The 26,852-nt window shown below is 44.1% G+C and overlaps 1 protein-coding gene across 2 annotated transcripts in view; it reads right to left on the bottom strand.

The window, feature by feature from the left end:
- Positions 1-26,852, bottom strand: part of ILDR2 (immunoglobulin like domain containing receptor 2) — a 58,337-nt gene that overhangs the window by 6,513 nt on the left and 24,972 nt on the right. Inside the window, exons 4-7 of one of the 2 annotated variants that reach the window (XM_056858451.1) lie at positions 13,406-13,462; positions 7,179-7,325; positions 6,641-6,817; positions 3,483-3,596 (exon numbers count right to left, since the gene is read on the bottom strand). In XM_056858451.1, coding sequence (XP_056714429.1) covers positions 3,483-3,596; positions 6,641-6,817; positions 7,179-7,325; positions 13,406-13,462 — 495 coding nt within the window. The remainder of the gene's footprint in view (positions 1-3,482; positions 3,597-6,640; positions 6,818-7,178; positions 7,326-13,405; positions 13,463-26,852) is intronic. The other variant, XM_056858452.1, reaches the window with a different exon arrangement.

The raw sequence follows: 26,852 nt of genomic DNA, 5'->3' as shown, positions 1-26,852 counted from the left end.
CTTTACACCAATCAGGCTTCAAGAAGGCTTTCCAATTCTATATAGCAGGGATCCCCAACATAGTGCTCACGGACACCATGGCACCTGCCAAGACCTTTCCTGGTGTCCACCAAGGGTTTTTAGAAAGTAGGAGGGACTAGGTAAGGCTTCTGTCCAGCTAATGTTTTGATCAGCCATTGACAATTTGATTGGCTGTGCAGATTTTTTTTAAAGGTTATTGTGGTATCAGCTGCCACCACAGCACAAGCTGCGGTTGCCATTTAGTGGCAGGCTCTGCCTCCCGTGGCTGCCATTTTGTGGCCATGCCCACCATGCTGTGTCAGAATTCCAAAGGTGCCCGCAGGCTCAAAAAGGTTATATAGGCATGAGTCCTTCTGAAGACGAAGAAGAAGAATTCGTTTTTATATTCCAACTTTCTCTGCCACTTAAGGGAGACTCAAACCGGCTTACAATCACCTTCCCTTCCCCTCCCCACAACAGACACCCTGTGAGGTAGGTGAGGCTGAGAGAGTGTGACTTGCCCAAGGTCACCTAGTTGGCTTCATGTGGAGGAGAGGGGAAACAAATCTAGTTCACCAAATTAGCCTCCACCTCTCATGTGGAGGAGTGGGGAATCAAACCCGGTTCTCCAGATGTTTTGTTATCTGCTGATGAACCTGCCTGCTAGGCAGCCAGAAGCGAAGCTTTGCTTGCACATGCTGGCAGGCACAAAAAGGACAAGGGAGGGGATTGAGACAGAGACACAGACTTGCAGCCTCTGCAAATGACGACAGACAGGGTCTGCCACTGTTTGCACTCCAGGCAGGCAGAGCTGCATTAGGAGACTGGGGTGGGATAAAGGCACAGCTAAAGCTTCACTTCTCTTCGACCAACAGTACAAAACACAACAATCAGACAAAATGGAAAAAGAGATTTGATGAGGAAAAATTAGATGAGCACCTGTCTCACCTAGATATATGAGGCAGAACTGCTGATCCAGGATTTGAGATCTTTCAGTGTCTTTAATGTTGTGTAAAACCAACTACATCTTTTCTCTGAAACAAATCTCTTCCTCCCAGCTACTGTTAATAAAATGTCTTTGTATGTCTCTAATTTTCATATACCTCCCTCTGTGGAGGAATTATGGGAGATGAAGCCTTAAAACTCTGTACTCTCTTTCTAGAGTGGAAGAAAGGCTGGTTCAGGATGATAAACCAAACAGGTTTTTTGGGTTTTTTTAAAATGATTGGATCTTTCCTTCCCATCACCCCCACTGCCTACCCTACCACATGCCATGACATCTGGATCCCAGGCATTCCAATCTGGAGGAAGCCTTTTTATAGTGTTTCTTGTGGGTGGGAAATAGCAGCATGTTCAGTGATGACTGTTTTAGAACACCATGTAATTTGTTACTTTCTCTAAAAGCTGTGATTAAAGTCATTCCTTGAGTCTGTCTATCGGTTGATTGAGGCAGCCTGCGTGTCTGTGACTGCTATGACCTACTAGCACTTACAGGCTGGATCTACTGAATGTGTAAACTAAAAATAGAAGGCAGCTATTTATTTATTTTTTTAAAATCAATCCACTCTGTCTGAGTGGACTGGATGAGTCAGCAACTTGGACAATCTCAGTCTGCAGAGCTATTTTGCTGGTCTTCATGTCCCTGACAGAATGGCCCTTTATGCATGGCTGTTTCCCCGTGGTCACCCCGCTGACTTCTTCGCTGGCAAAACATGGGGGAAAGCGGGGGGAGAGCGAGGCGACCTCTGATGGTTGGAAAATGCATGCATAATCAAAGCAAAGCCCCGAAGAAGTCAGTGGGGTGACCACGAGGAAATAGCCATGCATAAATGGCCAATGTCTGCCATGATTCTCAAAAGTGGTCACTGGGAACTTCTAGACCCATGATACCTTTGGCAAATTACACACAGGCCCAGTCTACAATGAACTAGTAATCCTGTGTACCATTTCATAGAACAGTTGGGGCCTCCCATAATACAATTCTCCCCAATACCCCCCCCCACAAAAAAAGATTTATGCACATAGAAAACAAGTGTGCAAGGCAGAACCCTTCGCACTGACATCTTTATTTGGGACATTTATTTTGTATGGAGGAATATTGTCCCATGAGCTCCCATCTGCATTGTGTACAGCCCAGATATAGTTTACCTCCACAATGAGAACTAGGTCTATGTTACTGATGAAGGTGCTAAATGGCCATCAGTTTCCAACGAGTGCATCTGAAAACAAGGCACATATTCTGGTACCTATGCAGGACCCAATGGTTTACATTGCTGCAACAACTATATTAACAGTGTTTCTCGAACATCAGCAACCTGAGAAACCCCATTTTTATTTTTTAAAATTCTGCAGACCCCCAAGTCCTCCCTTCCTCTCTTACTGCAGGCGGCCGAGTGTCCAGAAGCTGTGCATTCCCTGTAAAGGCTTCTCTCCTCTCACGTCCTCAAAACAATACAGTGAGACTCTTATCAGCTACACTTAAGAAGAATGTCTGTATTGTCTGTCCCTGGCCCACAAGGTCAGATCTGGGAGGGTAGCTGATGTTACTGAGCCAGAACTCAAAAGGCCCTGACTCAAGTTCTAATCAATCTCACCACTTGATGGAAAGGAAATTGGCATCAGATGCAGCAAGAAATATCCTTGCTAGTTAATAAATTCGAGAGAGCCAGTGTGATGTAGTGGTTAAGAATGGTGGTTTGGAGCGGTGAAGTCTGATCTGGAGAATCGGGTTTGATTCCCCACTCCTCCACATGAGCAGCGCAGACTAATCCGGTGAACTGGATTTGTTTCCCCACTCCTAACACACGAAGCCAGCTGGGTGACCTTGGGCAAGTTACAGCTCTGTTCGAGCTCTCTCAGCCCCACCTACCTCACAGGGTGTCTGTTGCGGGAAGGGAAGGAAAGGTGATTGTAAGCCGGTTTGAGTCTCCCTTAAGTGGTAGAGAAAGTCAGCATATAAAAACCAATTCTTCTTCTTCTAGATAAAGGCTAACTGAATAAGGGTGGGAAGGGGCCTGGAAAAACCCGAATGGTCAGTATCCATCTGGAAACTATTGTTGGCTATTATTGTCTATGCACAGTGGTACCCCCCGCCCCTCTCTCTCAGCAACAAATCGTGTTTCCTGGCCAATGCTCTGAGGTGATTTGAAGGCTAGGTGACTGTGGATGGCAGCTAATGTATAAAAGACGGGGAAGCTGATTCTGTCACCTTCCCGAAAGACATGGAGACCCTGCCTCCATTCCTCAAAAAATGAGAGGGCTGTTTTCACATCAGCTGGATAGCAAAGAAAAGCTTGCCCTCTGCCTTACAGAGGTCTTGGGGACTTCCTGGATTACCTTCATGGACCCTACTATCAAAAACAATAATTTATCAAAAGGAAGGTCAGAGGCATGGGGTGGAATCTGCATTAACATTCCATTCTGTTTCAAAAGATTCAGTGCTGAGCTTTGCTAAAAATAGCTGGACAACATCTGCTTCTCACATCTTTCTCGCATCCTCCTCGCTGGATCAAACTGAGCCAGTTCCTTCTCAACATAGTATAACACCTTCATTGAATCTCTGTCTTTATCGGTCTGGATTCGGTAGCCTTTGCGTACTGTTGGGAAAAGCAGAAATAAATGAATAGTCAATATGTTAATTCCAAGGCAAATTCATTGTGTTCAGTCCTCCTTTGCCTACTGCTTTATTACTTGTCTCACAGTCCTTGACATATTCATGCTTGCAAGAAGCAGCCTAGACCATGGCTAATATTTAGAGGCATCTCAGATACTACATGCTTTTATCAGCTTGAAATCAAAGAACTCAAACAGTTGCAATTATTTAAAATAGTTAGTGAATCTATTTATGGTTAACTAAAAAGCAGAGTGTAACCCAGTCAACACAGTTGGTTGTGGTTGACAGACTTTCAGCAATAAAACTTTAATCAATATGGCCAGTATCAGACTCCCCTCCCCTCCAGGAGACCTCTCTTTTGCCATGGTAGTACCTTGCTATCACCACCTGTTTGTCCAGACAACTGATGGGTAACAAATAAGATGCCACTGTTGTCACTTATTCATCCACCCAAGCTGGTGGGCAAGATGGAATGTAACAAGGAGCAACTCGAGGGGGTTCTGGCCAGTGATGGACACTTCTGAGGTGCTGTGGCCACGGCTTCTTCCAAGGATCTCACCACCTGACACCAGTCCTAATTATTAAACCAACTTATAAGTGAAGATATAAAGTTGGATCTAGGCCTGGCAACCAGTGGGAGGGTTGTGGGGAGAGGGCACAGTGTTGCAGGAGGGGGGGAAAAGCAGACTTGTGTTCTTACCAGAAGTTGATACAGGAAGTGACAAGGGTAGCTATGGAATCACTGGAAACTCTATGGTAAAACCACAGAGTTTACAGCAATTCCTAGAGCTAAACTTGTCACTCCCTGTATCAACTTCTGGTGAGTACACAAGGCTTTTTCCCCTTTATTGTTTCCCCTTTATTGTGTAGGAGTGGGGAAACAAATCCAGTTCACCAGATTAGCCTCCGCTACTCATGTGGAGGAGTGGGGAATTGAACCCGGTTCTCCAGATCAGAGTCCACAGTTCCAAACTACTGCTCTTAACCACTACACCACGCTGGATATAAATCCAGTTGAAAGCAATGTGACTTACTTCTGAGTAACCAAGCAAAGATTGAGCTGTAGGAGATGAAACTACATAAAGTGACACCCTTTATTAGAATCCTAGTGATGGTATAAAAACCAAACTTCTTAATTTATACAGAAACATTCACTGTTTCTTCCAGGCACCTCATCTTTTCCCCTGCTTCTATTACAATTAAGTGCTTCTATTACAATTAAGTGCTTCTATTACAATTAAGTGCACATCCTGTAATTCAGTCAATCGACCTGTCATTCCATGGGCTCTTCCATATAAAATCAGAAGTAATCATCGTAACCCACACACCAGAGCAGTCTTTCAATTTGTTGGCTCCAGAGATATAAACAGCTGGGGGTAGGGAGGAAGGTTCATTGGTCTTCTACAAGGTATGCAGCCTGTGTATAACTATAGCAAAGAACTGGGCCCATACCAGGTCTAAATACATCTTCGTGTTAGGCAAGCCTTGAGTTTCCCAGGATTACAGTCTACGCAGTGCTGCAGTTTCTGTGCAGTGACATTTGCTTTTGTTTACAAAGTGCACCTAGATGAAGCATCGATCTGTTGTTCAAAATACTCTGTTGAGGAAGACAATTTCTTCATTGGGTATTATTTCTGCTCTAGGCCAACTGCTGGCTTATTTCCCACTCCTACTCTCTACTTTCATTAGTTCCTCTGTTCTTATGTTGGGTGCAAGAGAGCACAAATACACAGATTATTAGAAGCCTGACTTTTCTAACAATCCCTCAAAAGGTCAGTATGCTAGCACAAGGGTACAGAAGCTTTATTGCTGGCATATGATCACTAATTGCTTTTTCAGTAATGTCATCTCAATGTGGCGCTGTGGTAAAAGACAACTTTGTGACTATTACCGATTAGATTTTTCCTTCCTAAATGCCACCTGCAGTTTCAAGAGACTATAGGGTAAGCTTTTGATCCTCAAGCACTATGTGGTGCTGCTGATAAACGGCTTCTGCGGCTGTCTATCAAGGATGAGAAAATGGCCTGTGACCCCATCCTAACCACGCTTACTCGGCAGCAACTCTCACTGGTAGGGTTGCCAGCTCCAGGTTGTGAAATACCTGGAGATTTTTGTGGCAGAGCCTAAGGAGGGCGGGGTTTGGAGAGGGGAGAGACTTCAATGCCATAGAGTCCAATTGCCAAAGCGGCAATTTTCTCCAGGTGAACTGATCTCTGTCGGCTGGAGATCAGTTGTAATAGCGGGAGATTTCCAGCTACCACCTGAAGGCTGGGAACCCTACTCACCGGGTTCAATGGGACTTACTTGCACAGAGGTGGAACATACTATGCCTGGTCACCACCAAGTAAGTATGTACCCTGCCTTTCTCCCCCAACGGGGCCCCAAAGTCATCATTTATTTTTTATTTACTTCTTGTATACCCTGCCTTTCTCCCCCAACGGGGGCCCAAAGCGGCTGGTTGAATGCCTTCCATCGCTCATGTGAGCTGAAAGAAAACAAAAAGAGAAACTGTGGCCAATTGTGTTGTGTGAATCAGTCCAAACAGGACTTCTCAAATGTCTAGCATGGATATCCAATATACTTCACACTTAATGCTTGCAAGTCTAAACGGCTGAAAAGAGAGGAGAGAACATATAGCATAATCCAGTGCACGGGCTGCGGAGGGCTGTGCCTTACTTGAGCTCTTCTTCACAGCATAACACCTCCTGGTTTAGCAGTAATTTCACCATCTCACATGAAAAACATGGGAGTCTGCATGAAAGGATATGAAAATCTGTGAATATGTTTTGCCACCAAGTGTACAAGGTGCAAAAGTCTGTACTTTATTACTTTCCTTGGGCAAACATCCTTTCCTGAACTTCCAATCATCTCTTGTTAAAACTGGGGAATTACATATTCTCTTCATGCAGAAATTAATCATTTCGCCAATTTCATGGCATATGGAAACACATATTTCCCGTCTTGTATCCATTTGGAGCTCTGTTACCTCAGCATGATCTGAAAAGACATAGAAAGGTTCCTGATTACCACTTTGGCCTCCTGCGCTGGATTCACTGGGCGCCAACGGAGGAAGGTGCGACTTCTCCCTCATGACAGCATGAGACGGGACACCAGCCACAGGGGGCGTGGGAATATAGTAAGGCCCAGGGATGGATGTAACTGCTGGAGGATATCCAGCCTTTGCAGCTTTTCCGGCCTCATACACTGGGGAAGAAAAGATGAATCGTCAATAATGATTGAAGCACCAGCCCTTGAGCTCTGCAGTGTTCCACACTTATCACTGTGCCGCTGTTGTTGCCCTTAGAGATGGAAGGTGAATAACAGATGCTGCAGGAGGTGGTTGACTCTTCCAAAGGCTTGTCCACTCCAAGTATTTCACCCCATGGAATCCATTTTAAGATAAAACTTAAATGTTTGGCTAGCTCAAACATGCCCTTCCTGCAATCAGCTGAAAGCAGTATTGAAACTTGGATTCCATCAGGCACTTGAACACATGAAGTTGCCTTATACTGAATCAGACCCTCGGTCCATCAAAGTCAGTATTGTCTACTCAGCAATCACTCACATGCACGTGGACAGCAGCAGGTATCTGGACAGCAGGGACAGCGGACATAGCAACAGCAGCTGTGAGGGCAACACTGGCACCAGCAGATTCCGACCAGGAGAAAGAAGAGAAACGCCCCCAGGATAACCAAGCCCACAAACACCCACTCTGAAAGTAAACAGAGACAGGTGTGTAAAACATGGAGCTGTCAACTGAATAAAGAAGGTTTCGTTGATTAATCTTCTGGCTTTTAATTTTTCATCAGTTAAAAATAAATAAATATGCACACTACCAAAAGCTCACAATTCCTTTTGGAGATATTGACAGAAATGTAAATTAACTTAGAATATAATTCATTAAAAGCTACCAGTTATGCAGAAAGGGTAAGGGGTCACTGTCGATATTTCCCCCCACTTCCTATTAGTAGAATAATTATAAGAACAAAAATGTGCTCCAAAAGAAACAAATGTGCCCTCACCTCAGAGCCCCAACTAATTAAAATTTGCTACCAGAGATCAAAAACGCTCAAAATCGAAATCAAAGCCAGGGATCTCGCCATTAATTTAACACAGAAGAAATAGAATATTTCATAGGGCCAATGTGGACAAACATGTGATATGGTAAAATGGAGGAGGATGTTACTCTTATGTGGTAGTAGAAAGTGCCATCAAGTCACAGCTGACTTATGGCGACCCCGTAGGGTTTTCAAGGCAAGAGACGTTTGAAGGTGGTTTGCCATTGCCTGCCTACACTTGGGCAGAGAGAGTTCTGAGAAAACTGGGACTGGCCCAAGGTCACCCAGCAGGCTTCATGTGGAGGAGCAGGGAATCAAACCCGGTTCTCCAGATTAGAGTCTGCGACTCTTAACCACTATACCACGCTGACTCTCATTATTGTTATAGGTGAGCATAACTGAAAAATCAATTGGACAGTACTTTTTCTCCATTATCTTCAGATCAGTAATTGGTTACAATAATGTACTGAGAGAGTAGAGCGGTTAGGCCCCAAAATGTGTTAAATAAGGTGCTACTGTATATGAATACCTGGCACAGAGATCTGAGTATGAAATTCCCTTCTGCTATTTTATCCTCACATTAATCTTTTAAGTTAACTTGAGAGAGAGAATGACTGGCCCATGTCACCAAGTGAGATTCATGGCTAAATGGAGATTTGAAACCAATCCCACCCACAATATTACACTGGCTTTCTTTAATTAAGACCCATTAGAAACTGATTATTGAAAAGACTAACAATCTAAAAGGTGCAAAAGTACAAATGAATCTAGGTGGCATACTTAATACAGTCCTAAACAGTTGAATCCTTCTAAGCTGATTGACATCAATGGACTTAGAAAGGTGTGACTCTGTTCAGGATTGCACTGTTTGAATGCTTATGTAAATAAAGTACAGATAGAACTGGCATTTTTAAATATATCTAACAAAAATCTATGCCACCTGAAAATGTAAAAAACCACCACGGTGGCTAATAGGACAAAACAGATTTTTCAAATACAGCATTAAACCATAAAACAGTAGTTAAAAGTAGAGTTGCCAGCTCCAGGTTGGGAAATACCTGGAGATTTTTAGGGTGGAGCCTGAGGAGCGCGGAGTTTGGGGAGGGAGGGACTTCAATGCCATAGATTCCAATTGCCAAAGCGGCCATTTTCTCCAGGGGAACTGATCTCTATCGGCTGGAGATCAGTTGTAATAGCATGAGATCTCCAGCCACCCCCTGTAGGTTAGTTAGGAAGTGAAAGAACCTATGCTGAAAATAGTGAAAGCTAAGTAAGAAGGCAGCACGTGGCTCAATATTCAATTCAAAACAAAACCAAGGGTTAGTTTATTCAAATTAAATCTTTCAAAAATCAATCAACAAATCAAAGTAAAAGGTAAGAGTGTTAACATCACACAATTCGCCTCGCAGGGCTTAAAGCAGCAGCCTCGCAGGGCTTGAGACAGCACCTCTGAACACGCAAAGGGCTATGTACTTCAAATGTACTTCAATGTAGCCAAAAGGCTATAACATGTACCGAAAAAATACAAATTTCAAAGCAGCCCAAAGGCTTATGAATATGTAATCACGAAGAAAGCAACCAAAATCCTAGAAGGGTCCACCGCAAGAACGCGTTTCAAATTCTTCATCAGCTTGCTGACCCAATTAACATGAGTTATGTACTTCAATGTCGCGAAACTCACAAAGGGGCCATTTTCATGAATATTATCAAATGTTTTGAGTTTTTAAATTATTTTATTTTGTAATCCTCCTCAGTGGAATGTGGACTGGTATAGTATAGCCCGATTACAGCAGATCTTGGAAGCTAAGCTGGGTCAGTACTTGGAAGGGAGACCTCCAAGGAAAAGTCTGCAGAGGAAGGCAATGGCAAACCACCTCTGCTTAATCACTTGCCTTGAAAACCCCCACCAAGGATCTCTATAAGTCGGTTGTGACTTGCAAGCAATTTACGCACACACATGCCTCCTCAGTAGAGTTACCAGTAGAGTTACTCCTCCGAGTAGAGCTTGGAGGTCCCCTGGAGTTACAGTTGATGTCCAGGCAACAGAGATAAGACCCCCTGGAGAAAATGGTTGCTTTGGAGGGTGGACGTTATGACATTATACCCTGCTGAGGCCCCTCCCCTGGCTTTACCCTCAAATGTCCAGGAATTTGCCAACACAGAGCTGGCAACATTACTTCCTGGGCAGGTTCTTGCAGAGGTGGCAAAAACACTTTCTTAATAACTAAATACATTTCCAGTTCTGGCCTCAGTAAGATGGATCTGAAATACATGCAGAGATGGAAGGCATAATCTCTCATCTTAAATACAAAGGTGGTGATGGACTTTTATTTTACAGTTTTTACCTTCAACCATGTTTTCTAATACAGATAAATTGTGAATTTTTATTGTAAAGCCAAGAACCCTCTTAGAATAACATTCACATTTTATTTATATAATATATCTATGCACACACAAAAACATAAAAAGGGAAGGTAAGCTTTATCAATGCCAAAGTGCCTTGTGAAAACAACAGAAATTTTAAAACATACAATAACTTTAGAAACTATTATTTATATGCTCTACTGTTACAAAAACCAATTCTTTGGTTACAAAAATATTTGGGCTATATATGTGGCTGATCCCCTACCTCTTGTTAAAGCATCCCCAAATTATTATCTTCCATTAACAGACTTATGAATGCAGATATTTTTATTATAATGAAAAACAACATTTAAAGTGGACAGCCCATTTATGAGATATGATGTCCAGTTACAAAACAGAAGTTAAAAACTTAAGATGTGCATGGGTTGAATTTGGGGTTATTTGTATTGCATGGAATTTTGTGGTTTACAATTTTACTAATTAAATAAAACTGCCCATACTGGTTAGGACTACTAGCCTAAGTAGATTTGTGTGTGTAAACTGCCGTCAAGTCGCAGCCAACTTATGGCGACCCCTTTTGGGGTTTTCATGGCAAGAGGTGGTTTGCCAGTGCCTTCCTCTGCACAGCAACCCTGGTATTCCTTGGTGGTCTCCCATCCAAATACTGACCAGGGCTGACGCTGCTTAGCTTCTGAGATCTGATGAGATCAGGCTAGCCTGGGCCATCCCACCCTCCTAAATCCACTGAAATCAATGGGCTTTGAGAGTAACTCTGCTTAGGATTCCACCAGAAATCCCCAAAAATGCACAGATTAAAACTTGTGGTCGTGGTAAAAGAGATTACAACGTCACCTGAGAACTGTCTTCTTCACAGCACAGGGTATCAGGAAAGAACTCATAAGAAGTGGGGAAATGGAGAGGGGTAGAAAAGAAGCAAACAGAAAGAAGGTTCCTTCTTTTGACATGGATTAAAGAAAATGAATGAAAGGGAAAGGTAAGGAGACAGCACTAGGAAGGGCTTGATAGTCTGAATACCCCATAATCTTTACGTTATTAACTCTCATGACATCTCAGGGGAGAGGGGAGAGTAATATTATTGCTATGTTGCACTCAGCAAATAAGGGCTGATTCCTAACATTTACACAGGCATATTTGCCTCTTATGACTTATTCCCCCCTAAAATCTAACAGTAAGCCAACAGTACTACAAGGAGGAATCTGAATGTAACTTTCTGAGTTCATCCATGGTTAGGGTTGCCAACCTCCAGGGGGTAGCTGGAGATCTCCCGCTATTTCAACTGATCTCCAGGCGATAGAAATCAGTTCCCCTGGAGAAAATGGCCACTTTGGCAATTGGACTCTTTGGCATTGAAGTCTCTCCCCAAATCCTGCCCTCCTCAGGCTCCACCCCCAAAATCTCCACCCCAGAGCTGGCAACCCTATCTATCCATGGTATCAAACAGTCACTGGGAGAATCTTGAGGAAAAGAAGAAATATGATTCCCACCTTACAGGTGTTTAATAAGTAATGTATCTGACTATGAGTTGATCTTTTTCTTTTTTTTACTTTATTCATGTTAGTCCTAATGACACTCAGTAACTGAAAGTGTGTTTTAAAACTGAAACAAACCAGAAAAGTTTTTGCTGTTCTCCTCCGTGACACTTCCCCGACAAGAGCACCCCCACAGAACGTAGAAAGCATTTTTGCCTTTTGGATAATTACTAAGGTACAAACTCCAGTTACTCCATACTGAGGTTTAGCATTGTTTTAAAGATTATTATTAAAATTAATTCAAAATTTTATATTGTGACTCATCATCCTGTCAGCAAGTATGTTTTTATTTCCTTCTTCTGAATGTTTTGTTCATAGGCACCCCTGTGTCTGTGCAGATTAGGTTAAATCCTAGTAACTGTTATTTTGTTTTGTGCTTTGAAGGATTACTTTATAGCATTGTACTTGGAGTTAATAAAGCTTTCACAGTTTATATCTACTGTTTCAATCTTTGCTGGTATTCTGAAAATCGTAAATAGACCACAAACTGAGAAATTTATATCAGCACAGTCAGTGTGTTGTGGTACAGCTGAGCTATGTAGCAATTGTGTTCATCAGTTGGTAGTAGGGTGCCATATGCCCAATGGGGCAGAAGATATCTCCCCCACCCCCAACAGGCATTGCCTAACAACACTCCAGTGGCCGGCGGGGGGTGGGGAGAAAAATTAAAAAGCAGTCACCATAGGCATGATGTCACATTTGATGTCTGTCCTCTCTAGGAATCACCAAAAGCTCTATGGTTTTACCATAGAGTTCCCACCAATTCCTAAAGAGACATGACTCCTCAGGGAGGTGTGCCTAAAAATGCCTTTTCACGGTCCCAACACAAAAGGAGAAGTTCCACTCCCCACACTCGCCTGCTCCTTTGTTCCTGTTTGCGCAGCCATTCGTATATGCATAGCTAACACACCTCTGTTGTTTTGCATTGTTCCTTGAGGGGGATTCTTCGCGGCAAACACCAAAGGCCGGGTTAAATGGGCTCTTTAGTAATGCGAAACAGGTATGCACCGGCTTTGCAGTCACTTCCGGAGTGACGATTCAGCGTGCAAAATTCAAAAAAATATGCGGGCCAATTCAGCCTGGAACGCGCTGCTAATTGCCAGGCAAAAATGGCCATTGAGTCTTTCCTCAACAGAATGTTTCTGCAGACAGAAAGATTTCTGCCAGCGTATGATGCCCTTCTGCCCTCTCACTGCAGCTCAAAATGTCCCCATAGCAGGATTTTTAGGCTACAACAGGAGGAGGGAGGCAAGAAAGTCATGCTTCATGGGAAGAAATCTTCCTACCTGCAGAAACATTTGGCCCATGACTGCTCACCCGCATGCATCTATGTTCCACAGAATGGCTTTAGCTGTGCATGAGGCAAGCTATGATTTATTTGAAAGGCGAGCAGGCATGTGTCTAATAGTGCATTCCTAAGCAGAGTTACACCCTTCTAAGCCCAGTGACTTCAGTAGACTTAGAAAGGTGTACCTCTGCTTAGGATGGCACTGGAACAGCAATGCTATCTTCAATATCTGCTTTCTTCATTTTTTCCATATGATAAAGTACCAGCTATTCCCCTCCCATGCCAGTTACGAACATAAGAAAGGCCCTGCTGGATCAGACCAGCAGTCTGATCAAGTCCAGCAGTCTGTTCACACAGTGGCCAACCAGGTGCCTCTAGGAAGTTCAATGTACATTGGCAATGCAAGCAGTTATGAAGATATCAGAGATTGAGGGCAGAAGTGTGTACAAGGAATACATACATGCACCACTTGCAGGGACTGACGAACAGAGAAGGCAACAGGAGAATAAAGCGTTACATGACTGAATAGTACCTGGCATAATTTCCACAGCAAAGCTGGGCAAGAGATCAGCAAGCAGCCCTGTCCTGCCTGGAAAAAGACAGAAGAAGGGAAAGAAGCAGAGAAGTTAGTGCACTCCAGCTCTCCAGCTCAGCATCTAGTTTTTCCCCCTCATCATAGGAAGATAGCTCTGAAACAGGACCTACATACCTTGGGACGTTCATCTGCTCTAACTTAGCTATGCGCTAGTAAAATATGTAAGATATATTCCATATAGAATTGCATTTGTGCTAGCTTTTAGTGAGCATTTGCAAAATATTATACTGATCTAGCTATACACACTCAAGCACCAGATCATTCCACGCGTAACTGTCCTATGATGCCTCTCAATGACCAAAGGCCGTGATAAGACACAAAGCTATTTTGCCCAAATGATTCAAACAACCCTGTGTGAGTGGTGGGGGTGGGAAATAACTCGGCATTTTCTAATTAAATTGAAAACCAATGCTTGAAATGCAAGGAAAAGTCTAGGAAACAGTACATTAATCTTAGGGACATCAATATTCCATCTCTAATCCTGGAAGCTGCCTCTCCGGAAGCACCAGACGCAAACCTATTTGGGCTGACCTAAGATGCTGCCCCGTGACTCAGTGGTAAGTTGCAGTACTGCAGTCAAAAACTGCTCACGACCTGAGTTCGATCCCGACGGAAGTCGGTTTCAGGTAGCTGGCTCAAGGTTGACTCAGCCTTCCATCCTTCTGAGGTCGGTAACATGGATACCCAGCTTGCTGGGGGTAAAGGGAAGATGACTGGGGAAGGCACTAGCAAACCACCCAGTAAACAAAATCTGCCTAGAAAACGTTGGGATGTGACGTAACCCCATGGGTCAGGAATGACCTGGTGCTTGCACAGGGGACCTTTACCTTTTACCTTTAAGATGCTACCAACACATTAAGAAGGCAACATATAGATACTGCCTCACCATAACAGTGCTGCAATAAGGAAGCCAATGTGGAGCAAAAGATCTCTGTGGAAACAGCCCATGCCACTATTAGTTTCTGCAAAGTGCTATTGATCTAGGCTGTTTCCATGTCAACTGGAAGCAATCCATGTAGGTTCTTTACAGAATCCATGGCTACCCAAACTAACTTCTCAGAATCAGCTACATAAACTGAAATAAATTCTAGGCAGGATGGACCCCCTTTGCCTCTTTTAGAACGGTAACAAGGAAGACAGAGGCAACTGTAAGGTGCACAGAAAGGGAACTGTGTCTGTTTTTGTACTGACTGTAGGAAAAGATGAGAGCAGAAAAACATACATGACAGGCTAGCAGGGCCGGGGCTACCATTAAAGCGAACTAGGCGGTCGCCTAGGGCGCAGAGACCTCAGAGGGGCGTAGAACTGGCCTGAGGGGCACAATTTTAAACAGATTAGTTTCTTGAAAAAATGCAACTGACAATTTATATTTTTTTATTTTAAGATAAGTCCCACAACAGTGCTATGGAATATAATTAATTATAATGTCTAATAAAAAGTTTTGTGCTTTTATTTTTCTACAAGACAACTGTTTTTGAAAATTGGTTAGCAATGGGGGGTGGGGGGGCACAAGTAGTTAGCCTTGCCTAGGGTGCAAAAATGACCGGCATCGGCCCTGCTGGCCAGATAGTTCCATGCTATTTTAGAAGGAGCTCAGATTATACAGTGCAGAACAGAATAGAACAGAACAGACAGAGACCCACAAAGATTTGCAAGGGCAACTCATTTTCCCCTGTATCCCCCTCCCCACTATTATTTCCCTCCTCCAAAAGTCCCCATAGCATTTCCCTTTCCAACACACCAGCCAACCAGCATTTAGCTCCTGCCCCGGTCTTCAGCTCTCCCCCATTGCTTCCCTCTGGCAGCCTCTCCCCAGGAAAAATCTGGCCAAGTTGCTGAAGTTGCACAGTCAGTCCCGAGTCACACAATGGTTACTAGGTTTGAGTTGTGCAGTCGCCATTAAGGCTGGTGAAAACTCCTCCATCAGGAGACATGACAGAAGTGGCGGGGGCGGGAGGACATTTTCCAGAGCTGTTTTGGCCTCCCAGTCCACCCTGCTTCCCTCCCCACCCCCACACACAGGGCTTTGCTTTACAGAAATCAAGGCTTAGCAATATTGTGGTGGTTGCCTAGCAACTCCCAAAATGGCCACTGAGAGTTCAGTGTTGTACAGGTGTTGCAGCTTTATAGTGTGGTGCAGTGGTTGGAATGTTGGACTAGGATCTAGTGGTTTTGTGGATCTAGCCCAGTTCAGAATTAGCATTAAGATGCACATGCTAAGGAAGCAAAGCAGTTTGCAGCCCTCTCTTTAATATTGGGTATATTTGCAACTTTGCTTGGTCAAAAAGGCATTTATACTTTTAAATTTCATAAATATGCCAAACAGTACAACTGAATATGCCAATTAAGTCATAAATTATGCATTTATGTTGTTAAAGAGATAAAATAAGTTTAGCGTGGCTAAGAAATTAAATGTTCCATATATTTCACTTTTTGCCATTTCTGGATTCCCTACTCCCACCCCAACATTTTACATCTTTATGAATGTGTGGCTAAATTTTTAGGTACTCAGAGGTCTACAGGGGCATGTGGGAACTTATGTTCGTACTAGACATGCCTTTTTCACATCAGTCAGACAGCAGCTGCTGGAAACTAATTTCTCAAATGCCTAGGGTTCCCAACTGCCCGCTTATGGCAGGCAATCTACCGCCCATTGCTCGTATTGCCTGCTGATTTTTAGGTGTCAGCGGCCGGAAGCAAGTGGGGGAAGGGAGGGGGAACCATCCAGCATGATGACGTCATGAGTCCAACTCGGGCACCAGGGGGAGAAAGCAGCCCCAGACAACCACTGGAAGGAGGGAAGCAAGGAAGGTTGCCTTATTTCCCCCATCCAGCTACCCTTCCCGCGCCTCCCAGAGCCTCGCCGTTAATCAGCTGTTTTTTCCCAATCAGCTGTTTGGCATAGGGTTGCCAATTGCCCAGTGGTGGCGGGTAAACTACCGCCCATCCACCGGGCTGCCCGGTGTGTGCAGACGCTCTAGCACTCTTGTCTAAAACTCTATGGAAACCATAGAGTTTTGGCTGGGATCGCTAGAGCATCCCTGTCACTTCCGGGTTAAACCGGGTTAAATCGCACACGGGCACACCGTGCCAGGCACGCGCGCATTGCGCGCTAATGTCACGGCCCCGCGAAACCCCCGCCAGTGGAGCTGCGGGGCCTGGAAAGCCTAGTTTGGCACGAGGAAGGAGGACGGGGCTCTGCTTGCACCCTGTTTTACCTTCCTTGCTTCCCTCCTTCCGGTGGTTGTCTGGGGCTGCTTTTTTTCTCCGGCGCGCCAGTTGGGGCCACCCTGACATACTGGAGGTGACATCATCACATGGATGACGCTGATCTCTGTCCCCAACCCCGGCTCTCTAACCATCCCATTGGTTGCAAGGAGGGACCCGGCAACCCTACAAATGCCACAGGGGCCTGAATCAGTTCAGGAACAGGGTATGGGGGGAGAAGGGTCTTCAGCATCCTCCCCACTACCATTTTCTCTACCCAAAATGGCCCTGGGGGCTGTAATTTGTCCCACTGGAGGTTGCAAGTATCTGTGTATGTGCAACCCCTCCTCAGGGCAAATAGCTCCCCCTCCCCCAGATGTTTCAAGTTGAGAAAACATCGTGGAAGGGAAGGCTGTTTAGGGTTGCACTTCTCCCCCTGTGTCATGGTCCAAATCTGAACCCGGCCTTTGCAGTGCTTGGGAAATTAATTCCCAGAATTCCCAGCAGCTGATGTCTAACTGACAAGAACAGGCAGGGCAATAATACAATGTCGGGTTGGAACTGGCTCTTAGAAGAACAAACTGACCTGACAAACAAGAATGGTAATGGTGGGGATGCAGCAGGCTCTCTCTGAGGCTGCTAGGGTTGCCTAGTGTCAGGTGGTGATGGGCAAACCCTCGCCAATCCACCTGGCTGCCAGTCGACCAGCTGAGGGTTGGCAGGCAACACGTGCATGCGTGCCTGCCCGCGGCGACACCTCACTTCCGGTTTACTCCCGGATGCGCCGCATCACAAGGGGCCAGTTACCACTCAAACTCCCAGTTTAAAAGGCCTTTTGCGATGTGGCACTACCGGGTGTAAATGCATTGCAAGGGGTGTTTTACCACTCAAACTGGTAAACGGCCCCTTGTAATGCGTTTTACACCCGGAAGTGCCGCATCGCAACGGGCCTTTTACCACTCAAACTCCCAATCCGGTGTAAACCGGAAGTGATGCAGCACTTCCAGGCGCAAGCGACCCTTTCCCACCCACCTCCACTCCAAAAACCTCCCACCGAAGGAGAAGGGGGACCTGGTAAGCCTAGAGGTAGCTCATGTTCCATGGAACCATCTTCTAAAGTAGTATGAAGAAGCACTTCTCTTTTATTTTTTTTCCAGAGGGACAGAAATATTTTGTATTTTACAGGGCATTTGGCTAGTGAGTCTGCTGGGATCATTGTTATGATGTTTATATTACCAGGCATCTCACCACGCAGTGCCAAAGACTTATTCGCATTCAGACCTTTAGAGAGAGAGAAGCAATTCCTGCTAATCTCTTCCTACTTTTAACCCTATGCGCTGCCTGATGGTCTGGAACAAAATTTCAGGGGGCTCAGTGGACTGCAGCAGGAGGGGGAATTGGGAAAATCTCCCTCCATGAAGTTCACAGCTGGCTGGATCCACACTAGTGTTCTTAACTATTTATTCATTGTTTTGTTGTGATTCTATGTATTCTAATAAAACTTTGTCAAATCATGTTAAATGCTGAAAAAGCAGTATGTATGTAATTTTTAATAAATGAATAAAGGTGATGTTCAAGATAAACTCATCTCCCTGTACTCTTAATTTAAATTTTAGTTCATTTGCTGGAAAGGGCAGCATTTTGATCTACATGACTCCAAGAAGTTGTGAATGGACTCAGACTTCTATCCACAGAAAAAAAGATCTATCCTCACTTGCCAACTTTTGTGCCAAGTAAAGTTTTGACTAAGGAGCCATCAACTGGAATCAAATTTGCTCTATCTCTGATAAGCCTCTCCTTCTGACAAGAGGGGGTTATAGTTAAACAGCCTCTCAATATAATTGCTTCTAGAAGAGCACATCTATGACACCTAAGCATGACTGTGCCACTGAAGCGACAATAAACACTCTAAATTCTAATAGTGTTTTGCAACCTGTTGTAATTCATCAATGATGCCGGTTACCATCACTGGAATAGCGTCATTCATGAGTACCTCTTCAAGTGATTGTGTAAAACATAAAGCTGATCCTTCAGATACTGTATTTGTGTTCGCTTTAAATGAGAATTGTTCTCATCATCATGCAAGTAAGTGGTGATGTCTCAGGGCTTAGCTATGCATTACACGCTTTTTTTTAAAAGCCCAATGGCTGCTATTTGTACAGGGGGGGAAACAGCTGCATGAGAAAGGTTTGGAACAGACAGTAAAGAGAGGGGGAAATGTCTCACATTGCAATCCTAAGCAGAGGTACACCTAAGTCCATTGACTTAAATCAGGAAGGTGTAAGTCTGTTTAGGGTTGCACTGGTAATCCTTCCCATGCCCACTGCTTCTCTATTGCATTCCCTATTACCAATATTTTGCCAGCAGGGCTCCTTGTCTTGAGAGACAAGCATGTATTTAGAACTCAGTGGGAAGGCTTGAGGTGGTTTAGAAGAGAAAGGGTCAAACATCTTCTACCAGCCTAACCTATCTGGCAGTGTTGTTATGAGAACAATGGTGAAGGGACAATGCTGTATGCCACTTTCGATCCCCACTGGGTAGAAAAGTGAAGAGAAGTGAATAAATAAATAAATAAATAAATTGCCTCAATTTAGGTTTGCCAACTGCCAGGTAGTAGCAGGAGATCTCCTGCTAATTCAACTGATCTCCAGCCGACAGAGATCAGATCACCTGGAGAAAATGGCCACTTTGGCAATTGAACTCTATGGCATTGAAGTCCCACCCCTCCCCAAACCCTGCCCTCCTCAGGCTCCACCCCCAAAATCTCCTGTTGGTGGCAAAGAGGGGCCTGGCAACCCTACCTCAATTGTATCAAGGTTTGATAAAAGCATGGAGCAAATGATCACATACACATATATTTATAAACCTATAAGTTTGCATAACAGATATGCCACTTGGAAGACCTACTATTTTCTCAACATATTGCTGATTTTTTTTTTGTAGAAATGTTCCATGTGAGTGTTAAACATACGATGTTTGTAGCAATCAGATCAGTTGTTTTCAACTCAGGACTAATCTTTAACCCGAACATGCAATACGAGTTGCCACTTCCTGATTAGTATTATTATTTTGTGACATGTATTCCAGCCCACCAAGTGATAAGAACTGCTGCACAGTGGGTCGACATTTTCATCAAGCGTTCCACTACAACCACAAGATCTCTTGCAATCTCAGTCTCAGGCAAATCAGGCGCCATCATCACATATTTAACATCGGGATTTTTGTTCCAATATGCATCACTTTACACCCCATTCCTGGGGGGGTAGATCCGCGGCAGCCAGGAGTGGCACAGATGCACCGCCTCCACAGAGGCTCCCCGGCCGCCAAAAATAAAATAAAAATGATTTCTAAAACAAAAAAGAGAAAATGCCCCCATAGAGCAAAGCGAGGCCACGCCACCAAAAAAGGTGGCATAGCCACATCGCAGCTTGAGGGGGCGTTCCTCGGTCCAAAGGGGTTAAGAAGCTGTGTAAAGGCAGCTCCACCTCAGGAACGCCTCAGGAACGCCCCTCCTCGGTCCAAAGGGGTTAAGAAGCTGTGTAAAGGCAGCTCCACCTCAGGAATGCTATGTTAGAGGGGAAATTCAAGAAGATACCCAGGGCAGGGAGACTATGCTCCTGCAAATCCAGGGATTTAGAAACCACTTAACATGTTCTCCTGAACTGTAACTTTTACACTATACCCCGTTCTAAGTTCATTGAGCCCCTCATACTGAGAATGGGACCCAACAGGGAAAGAGAAAAGATAGAAAAGTTCCTACAAGGAGATAATCTCTCAATCACCTCTCAGGTAGCAAAATTTTGTACGGCTGCAATGAAAATTCGTTGCCACAGAGTAGTCTCTTAGTCCCAATGGCAGATGTAACTTGGATGTTATTTTTTAATTTTTTTTTAAGTGACTTAAGACTTGGATTGTAAACCTTTGTCAGTAAGACCATTTTAGTCCATGTATCTTGCTTTATCTGGCCAAGGGCCGCAAATAAACTATCCATCCATCCATCCATCCATCCATCCATCCATCCATCCATCCATGTAGATTTTAGTCCATGTATCTTGTTTTATCTGGCCAAGGGCCGCAAATAAACTATCTATCTATCTATCTATCTATCTATCTATCTATCTATCTATCTATCTATCTATCTATCTGAATGCTGACCAGTAAGCAATGCAGGCCTGATAGTCATTCTATCAGCCTGTTCTTTCTCATGTATTCTATAAAAACAATCAAATCAGCCTGGATCATTATGAAGTATGTTACGTTCCAAGCTCACCGAAAGGCTAACAACAGCATTCCACAACAGAGCAAAACTCCAGACAAACCACACACCCTTCCAAAGATTGTGCGTGTGTTTTTCCCGGCTCTCGTATACTTCCGTTTGCCCTCTCCCCCCCTGTCTATTGTGAGGAATTCAATCTGTAAAGGAATTCACTAAGCTCTCTTAGTGGTCAGTCTAGAAAAAGGCAACGCAGAAGCCATGCCAAAATCAAAATCTGTGGCCTCGAATTATATCCCCCCCCCTCACCCTAGCCTTGAAAATAAGCATTTCTCAATAACCAAGCTCCACAGCCGGCATTCAGCATTTTGACTCTTTTTGACGCTAGCTGAATTGATTCAAAGACAGCCCATCTTCCTATTGCTGCGTAATTCTCTCCCCCCTGCCCCTCACAGAACCTCCCCCTGATCCCACTTTTTAATACCGGCTGTTAAGTAGGCTGCCGAAAAACACTACAGCTGACCCAGCCGCTCTTGTTCATACCAGTGGTTACCACAGCAACGGTAGGGGGAGGCAACGCATAGGCTTGTCATGAATGCTCGCTAATTGAAGGCCAACTTTCCTCCCACAGGGATGAGCAACAAGTGAACCAAAAATATATAACGGGAGAGGACAAAAGAACACACTCGGGGTAGGGAAGGAAGGAAAAGGTCTCTTGGAGAATTTTCGTTGGGAAGTGGAGATGTTTGTCATGGTTAGATGTGGGATAGTCAATCCAAACCCAAAGCAGTTGAGACAAAGAGATATTATCTTGGAGTATGGAAACCATGTATGGAAAAATTAGACATGCAAGTGAAAGAATCATAAACTACAAAGGTGCCGGATTTTTCAGTATAGAGCTATAAGATTCCTAAAAAAATTATGGTGGCTTTAGCCACTCTCCCAGGGCAACTCATTTCACTCCTGCCATTTGTTTTGCACCAGTTGTGATGCAGAATCAGAGGCCGGCCATTCAACCTCCTAGCTGCTAATGCTGTGGGGACAGAGTGAACAAAAGGACTGCACGGGCATGAGGACCAAAGATAGGCCAAGCCAGAGGGGAGGGGTGTGGATATGTGGTTACCCCATGAATTGATTTTGGTTGTCTAGAATACCCAATTCCTACCCTTAGGGTTGCCAGGTCCCCCCTTGCCACCAGCAGGAGCTTCGGTGGGGGAGGGATTTGTAAGCATGCAGCACTCACGTACAATAATGTCCCTTCTGGGGTCAACCCAGAAGCGATGGGGACGCGCCAGCATGTCCCTCAAGAACCTCTATGGAAACCACAGAGTTTTTGTAGAAATGTGCTAGAGCATCCCCGTCAAACCCAGAAGTGACAGGGATGCTCTAGCATATTCCTACAAAAACTCTATGGTTTCCACAGTGTGGGAATCATCCCCCCCCCTTTAGCTGGCCTGCTTCCCCCACCAGCCAGCTGAGGGGCGGTGGGCAGGCCTGTTAATTGCCCACCATTAACAGGCATCTGGCAACCCTACAAGTGGCACAAGCACTTCCCAGTGAGATGTCAGGCATGTGCTGCTTCTCCTATTTGAAGGCTGCTGAAGGGTTAGTAAAAGGTTTGGCGGCCTTCCTCCAGTTATTTTTGTCAAAGCACATAAGGATCATTCAGGAGTAAAATTTGCCTCCCTGTTGCTGCTCAGTGACATCATTGCAAATACACTGCCATTGACTATGTCCCAACATTTTAACAGAGACCCCTTGATGCTGCTAAGTGTGGTCTATTCTCCTAAGAGGGTACATTCATACAAAGTAAGATATTTCTTTAAGAACCATTGAAATGTAATATCTCACTCCAGAAGAGGAGGATAAAGCCCTCCTCTCAGTCCTGCTTCTATCTCTATTAAGGGATAACTGCCTCAAGTTAAATGATAATCTGAACAATCTTTCATTCCTGCACAGAGGGTAAGTGAGGACATTTATTCTGTCTTCCCACCTATTCCTGTAATTGTGTACTGGGAATAGATCTCTGCCTTGCACTTAGCAGAGGTGCCAGACTCAATTCAAAGCAAAAGAGCACAGAGTGTGGACAAGCAGGCAAGGTAACATAGCATACTGAACTACCCAGATGACAGATCATCCATCTTTGCTTCCTGCTCGTCTCCCTGGAAAGGGAGCTGCTGGCTTTTTGATAAATGAATTGAAACAGCAGCATGATTTTCAGTGTCTTTAAAATATATATATATATATATATATATATATATATATATATATATATGTATATATATAAACACCTCTATCATTGAAGACTACAACTCTTCCTGTTCTTGTATGTCAATGCCTCAGAACAGCTCTCCTTCAGCTAGGCTAACTAGATGGCCCACTTAATTAGGGCTGTCCCAGATGGTTATATCCAAGTAGCAAGTTTGTCCTTGTTTCAATAAAAATAAGTTTAAAAAAAAACTAGGACATGCTGTCATTGTCTCTGTTCCCCCTGCACTGCTGATTATACATTTTATACAAGTACATTCAGCAGCAGCCTCTCAGCCATTTTCCTAAAATGCACCTGCTGCCTCTCAGCTGAAAGCAAAAGTTATAATAATGCAGATAATCAAGTGCTAACCAGAGTGAAGCAAGGTCTGCAAAATAGTAGATGGAATTGCTTTGGCTTTGAATATAGGAACATATAGAACCAGAGGACACAAGGTTTACTATATATAGTTATAGTTATATAGAATGTCATCAAGAGAAAGAAAAGACCAAGCAGGGGGGACAGTAAAACACATGGACAAAAAGGAACTAAATTGGGGGGGGGGGCAATAAAGCAACAGTAAAATTACTACACAGAAAAGTGGGTGAATGATGCAAGAGGTAAGAGGTTGTAGAAGAAGGGCATAGAATATATTATACAATTAATATGGGTGGAAGAAGTTAGAAAAATTAATAGCTGTATACACGTCAATACCATAAAGCAAGTGGAATGAAGCATGGAGGTGGAATTTATGATTACATTGTCTTTAGGAGTTTGGAATTATGCTAATCTGAATTTGTAACCCTGTAGTAGAAACAGCAGAGGGCATATAAAAAAAAAGTGAACTATTCCATTTTTCCAGCAGTGGGACTGTATATCTCTTTGGCCAAGCTGTGGCACTATCTGGGTCTCAGCAGTTAGAAACACTATGAAAATGTGCGGGAGAGGAAATGTGTGACTGTTGTAAATCAGAGGGGCATCCAGGGATCTTTTGCGAGATTTATTGGGAGAGCGTGTCCATGTAATGAATTCCTCCTTTCTCCCTCTGCTAGAAATAAACTTTTCCCATCCCTCTCTGTTTTTGGTTTGTCAATCAAGGGGGAGAAACAGCAACTGCCATTCCCACAGATCAAAGTTTTAACAGGCAACAAAGACCGCCAAGGAGGCTGTTGCCATGGAAACCTTAGTCACTGAAGCCTTTGAATGGTGCCAGCATCCTTTGTTAGCAACCTGTGGCTGAAGCTGGCAAGTAAGAAGAAATTATGGGGAAATCTTTTGGCAACAAGTAGCATTTCTAAACAGTATTACAAAAGTCAGGGGTAGGACTGAACAGAGATTCGAGAGGCTGCCAACAGTACCACATGGATTGGCAGCAGAAAGACTGATGGAAAAGCTGCTGCAAAGGACAAGCGGGAACCCATTTGTCAAAAACAGGCACTCACAGATGCTGACAGAAAATTACATTGCACTGCTTTTATTTTATTCCACCCTTTTACAGTGTTTATAATGTTCCTTTGCTGACTTCTATGTGAGTGTCTGGACACCGACGTGTGACCATGAGGGCAATGAAGTACTGAGGATAGGTTCCATGCTATATCTCTTGCCAATGAGTGACTAGCCAAAGCTTCTTGATTTCTTCTGGCAAGAAGAGGAAGAGGAAGAAGAAGAGGAGGAGTTGGTTTTTATATGCCAACTTTCTCTACCACTTAAGGAAGAATCGAACCAGCTTACAATCACCTTCCCTTCCCCTCCCCACAACAGACACCCTGTGAGGTAGGCGGGGCTGAGAGAGCTCTAAGAGAGCTGTGACTAGCCCAAGGTCACCCAGCTGGCTTCATGTGTAGGAGTGGGGAAACCAACCCGGTTCACCAGATTAGCCTCAGCCACTCATGTGGAGGAGTGGGGAATCAAACCCGGTTCACCAGATTAGAGCCCACCGCTCCAAACCACTACACCACTCTGGCTCTCCAAAAGAGACACGAGATGCAATGCTGGAAGATGTGCAATCAGTTTTGGTATTATTATTTTTTAATTGAACCACAGACATACCAGACTTGGAACATTGACTTCACCCTTTGCCTTCCAATCAGAAAGGGATGTTTGCTTTTCTGTCCACAGAATCCCTGCCAACATTCTCATCAGAGTTGCAGCCTCCACAATGGTATTTCTGTTTAAATAGAGCAGTTGGAACTCTGCACAGGGGGGCTCTAGTTTGACCCCAATATTCATGTTAAAAAAGGTGACTCAGACTCAGCTCCTTGACCCTCCCCTTGTCACCAGGCTTGGCTTCCTTCACCCAACATCACTCCTTATATCTCAACACCCTTAACAACCACCGATTGAGGACATGCTGAAGTGATAAGCAGGCCTTTATATTTCATCACACGTTTAAAGCCTGGGCCAGGAATTGGTTTCCTTGTGATATAATTTGAGGAGCGGCAAGATATCTGTGATACCTTATCGGTATTTTTTGGGTATATCCAGCTCTCACAAATATTTCTGGGATTCTTTTGGGAAACCCAAAAAAATGGTCCCGAAAAATCCTGGAAATATTGGAGATATACCGGAAAGATCAGAAGCCAACATTTGCATACTCCTGGGGACTGTTTCCCCCCCTACCCTCCCTTTTCTTCTCTTTGTTTTTACATCTTTGGGGAGTTCAATGGGCTTGTCAGGCTGCTTCTGTCAGTTTCAGGTTTCTTTGTCAGTTTCAAAAAGTTCTTTTTTTTCCTTTGCAAGAGTTGCTTTGTATTCCCTTCACAGTTTTCACAGAGTTGCTCACTGCTCAGTGTTTGAATTTATTCCTCTCTGGATGCACATTAGTCTCGTTGAGCTTGCACTGCCAGAGAGGCGCTGGGGTTCTTGCTGGGCATACTGCACATTGCCATTTGTTCTGTTGGGCTTACAGAAGTGTTCCCCTTCAGTTTCCATTCTAGAGATTCTCTGATTGGCATTATTCCTGTTCAGCTCACAGTGCCAGACTGGGATCTCTGCTAGGCATTCTGTACATTGCCATTGGTTCTTCTGGGCTTGCAAAAGTGCCCCCCTTGAGTTTCTATTGCAGAGATTCCCTGGTTTGATTTTGGTTCTGTTTGGCTTGGTACATTGCCTTCTTGTTCTACTGGTGATACTGGGTTCTGCAATGGTTCTGTTGGGCTTGCTGTGTTGGTTCTTCCATGGGAGGCACGGTTTGACTTGTGATTGCTATTTTCAGGCATGGCTTTTGCTTAGAAGCAGCGTGGAGGTTTTTCTTTTTTTCCTCCATAGGAAATAACAGAGGATGGGTTGGTGCACCGTGTTCAGGGGCCCATAGAATTGGTGGTTGTACCTTCAAAAACAACCCCCCCCCCCAGCCACCCAGAAGGTTTCCCCATAGAGAATGGTGGACCCGAAAAAAATTGGATTCCTGAAAAAACACCCGAATCCAAATACCATATCGGTACTAGAATTCGGAAATATCTGGAATACCAATATTTTGGGGGTCCAATATACCCAAATTCCAAAACAATGATTTTTTGCACACCCCTAATAACTATTGCTTTTGAGCTCTCATAAAAGAGCACCTCCTAACCAAGAATGCACAATCAGTACCCTGTTCAGGTAGCACTTTGTTCACAATTTTCAATTAGCATCCTTAAACACTTGGGAAAAAGTTTGTTTTTTAATGTTCAAAAATGCCTGGAATTGGATCACAAATACTTTGTAAATACTTTGCC

The sequence above is a fragment of the Euleptes europaea genome, chromosome 12 (assembly GCF_029931775.1).
Source record: "Euleptes europaea isolate rEulEur1 chromosome 12, rEulEur1.hap1, whole genome shotgun sequence".
Lineage (NCBI taxonomy): Eukaryota > Metazoa > Chordata > Lepidosauria > Squamata > Sphaerodactylidae > Euleptes > Euleptes europaea.
The sequence above is the reverse complement of the archived record's forward strand: the minus strand, read 5'-3'. Positions and strand labels throughout refer to the sequence as shown.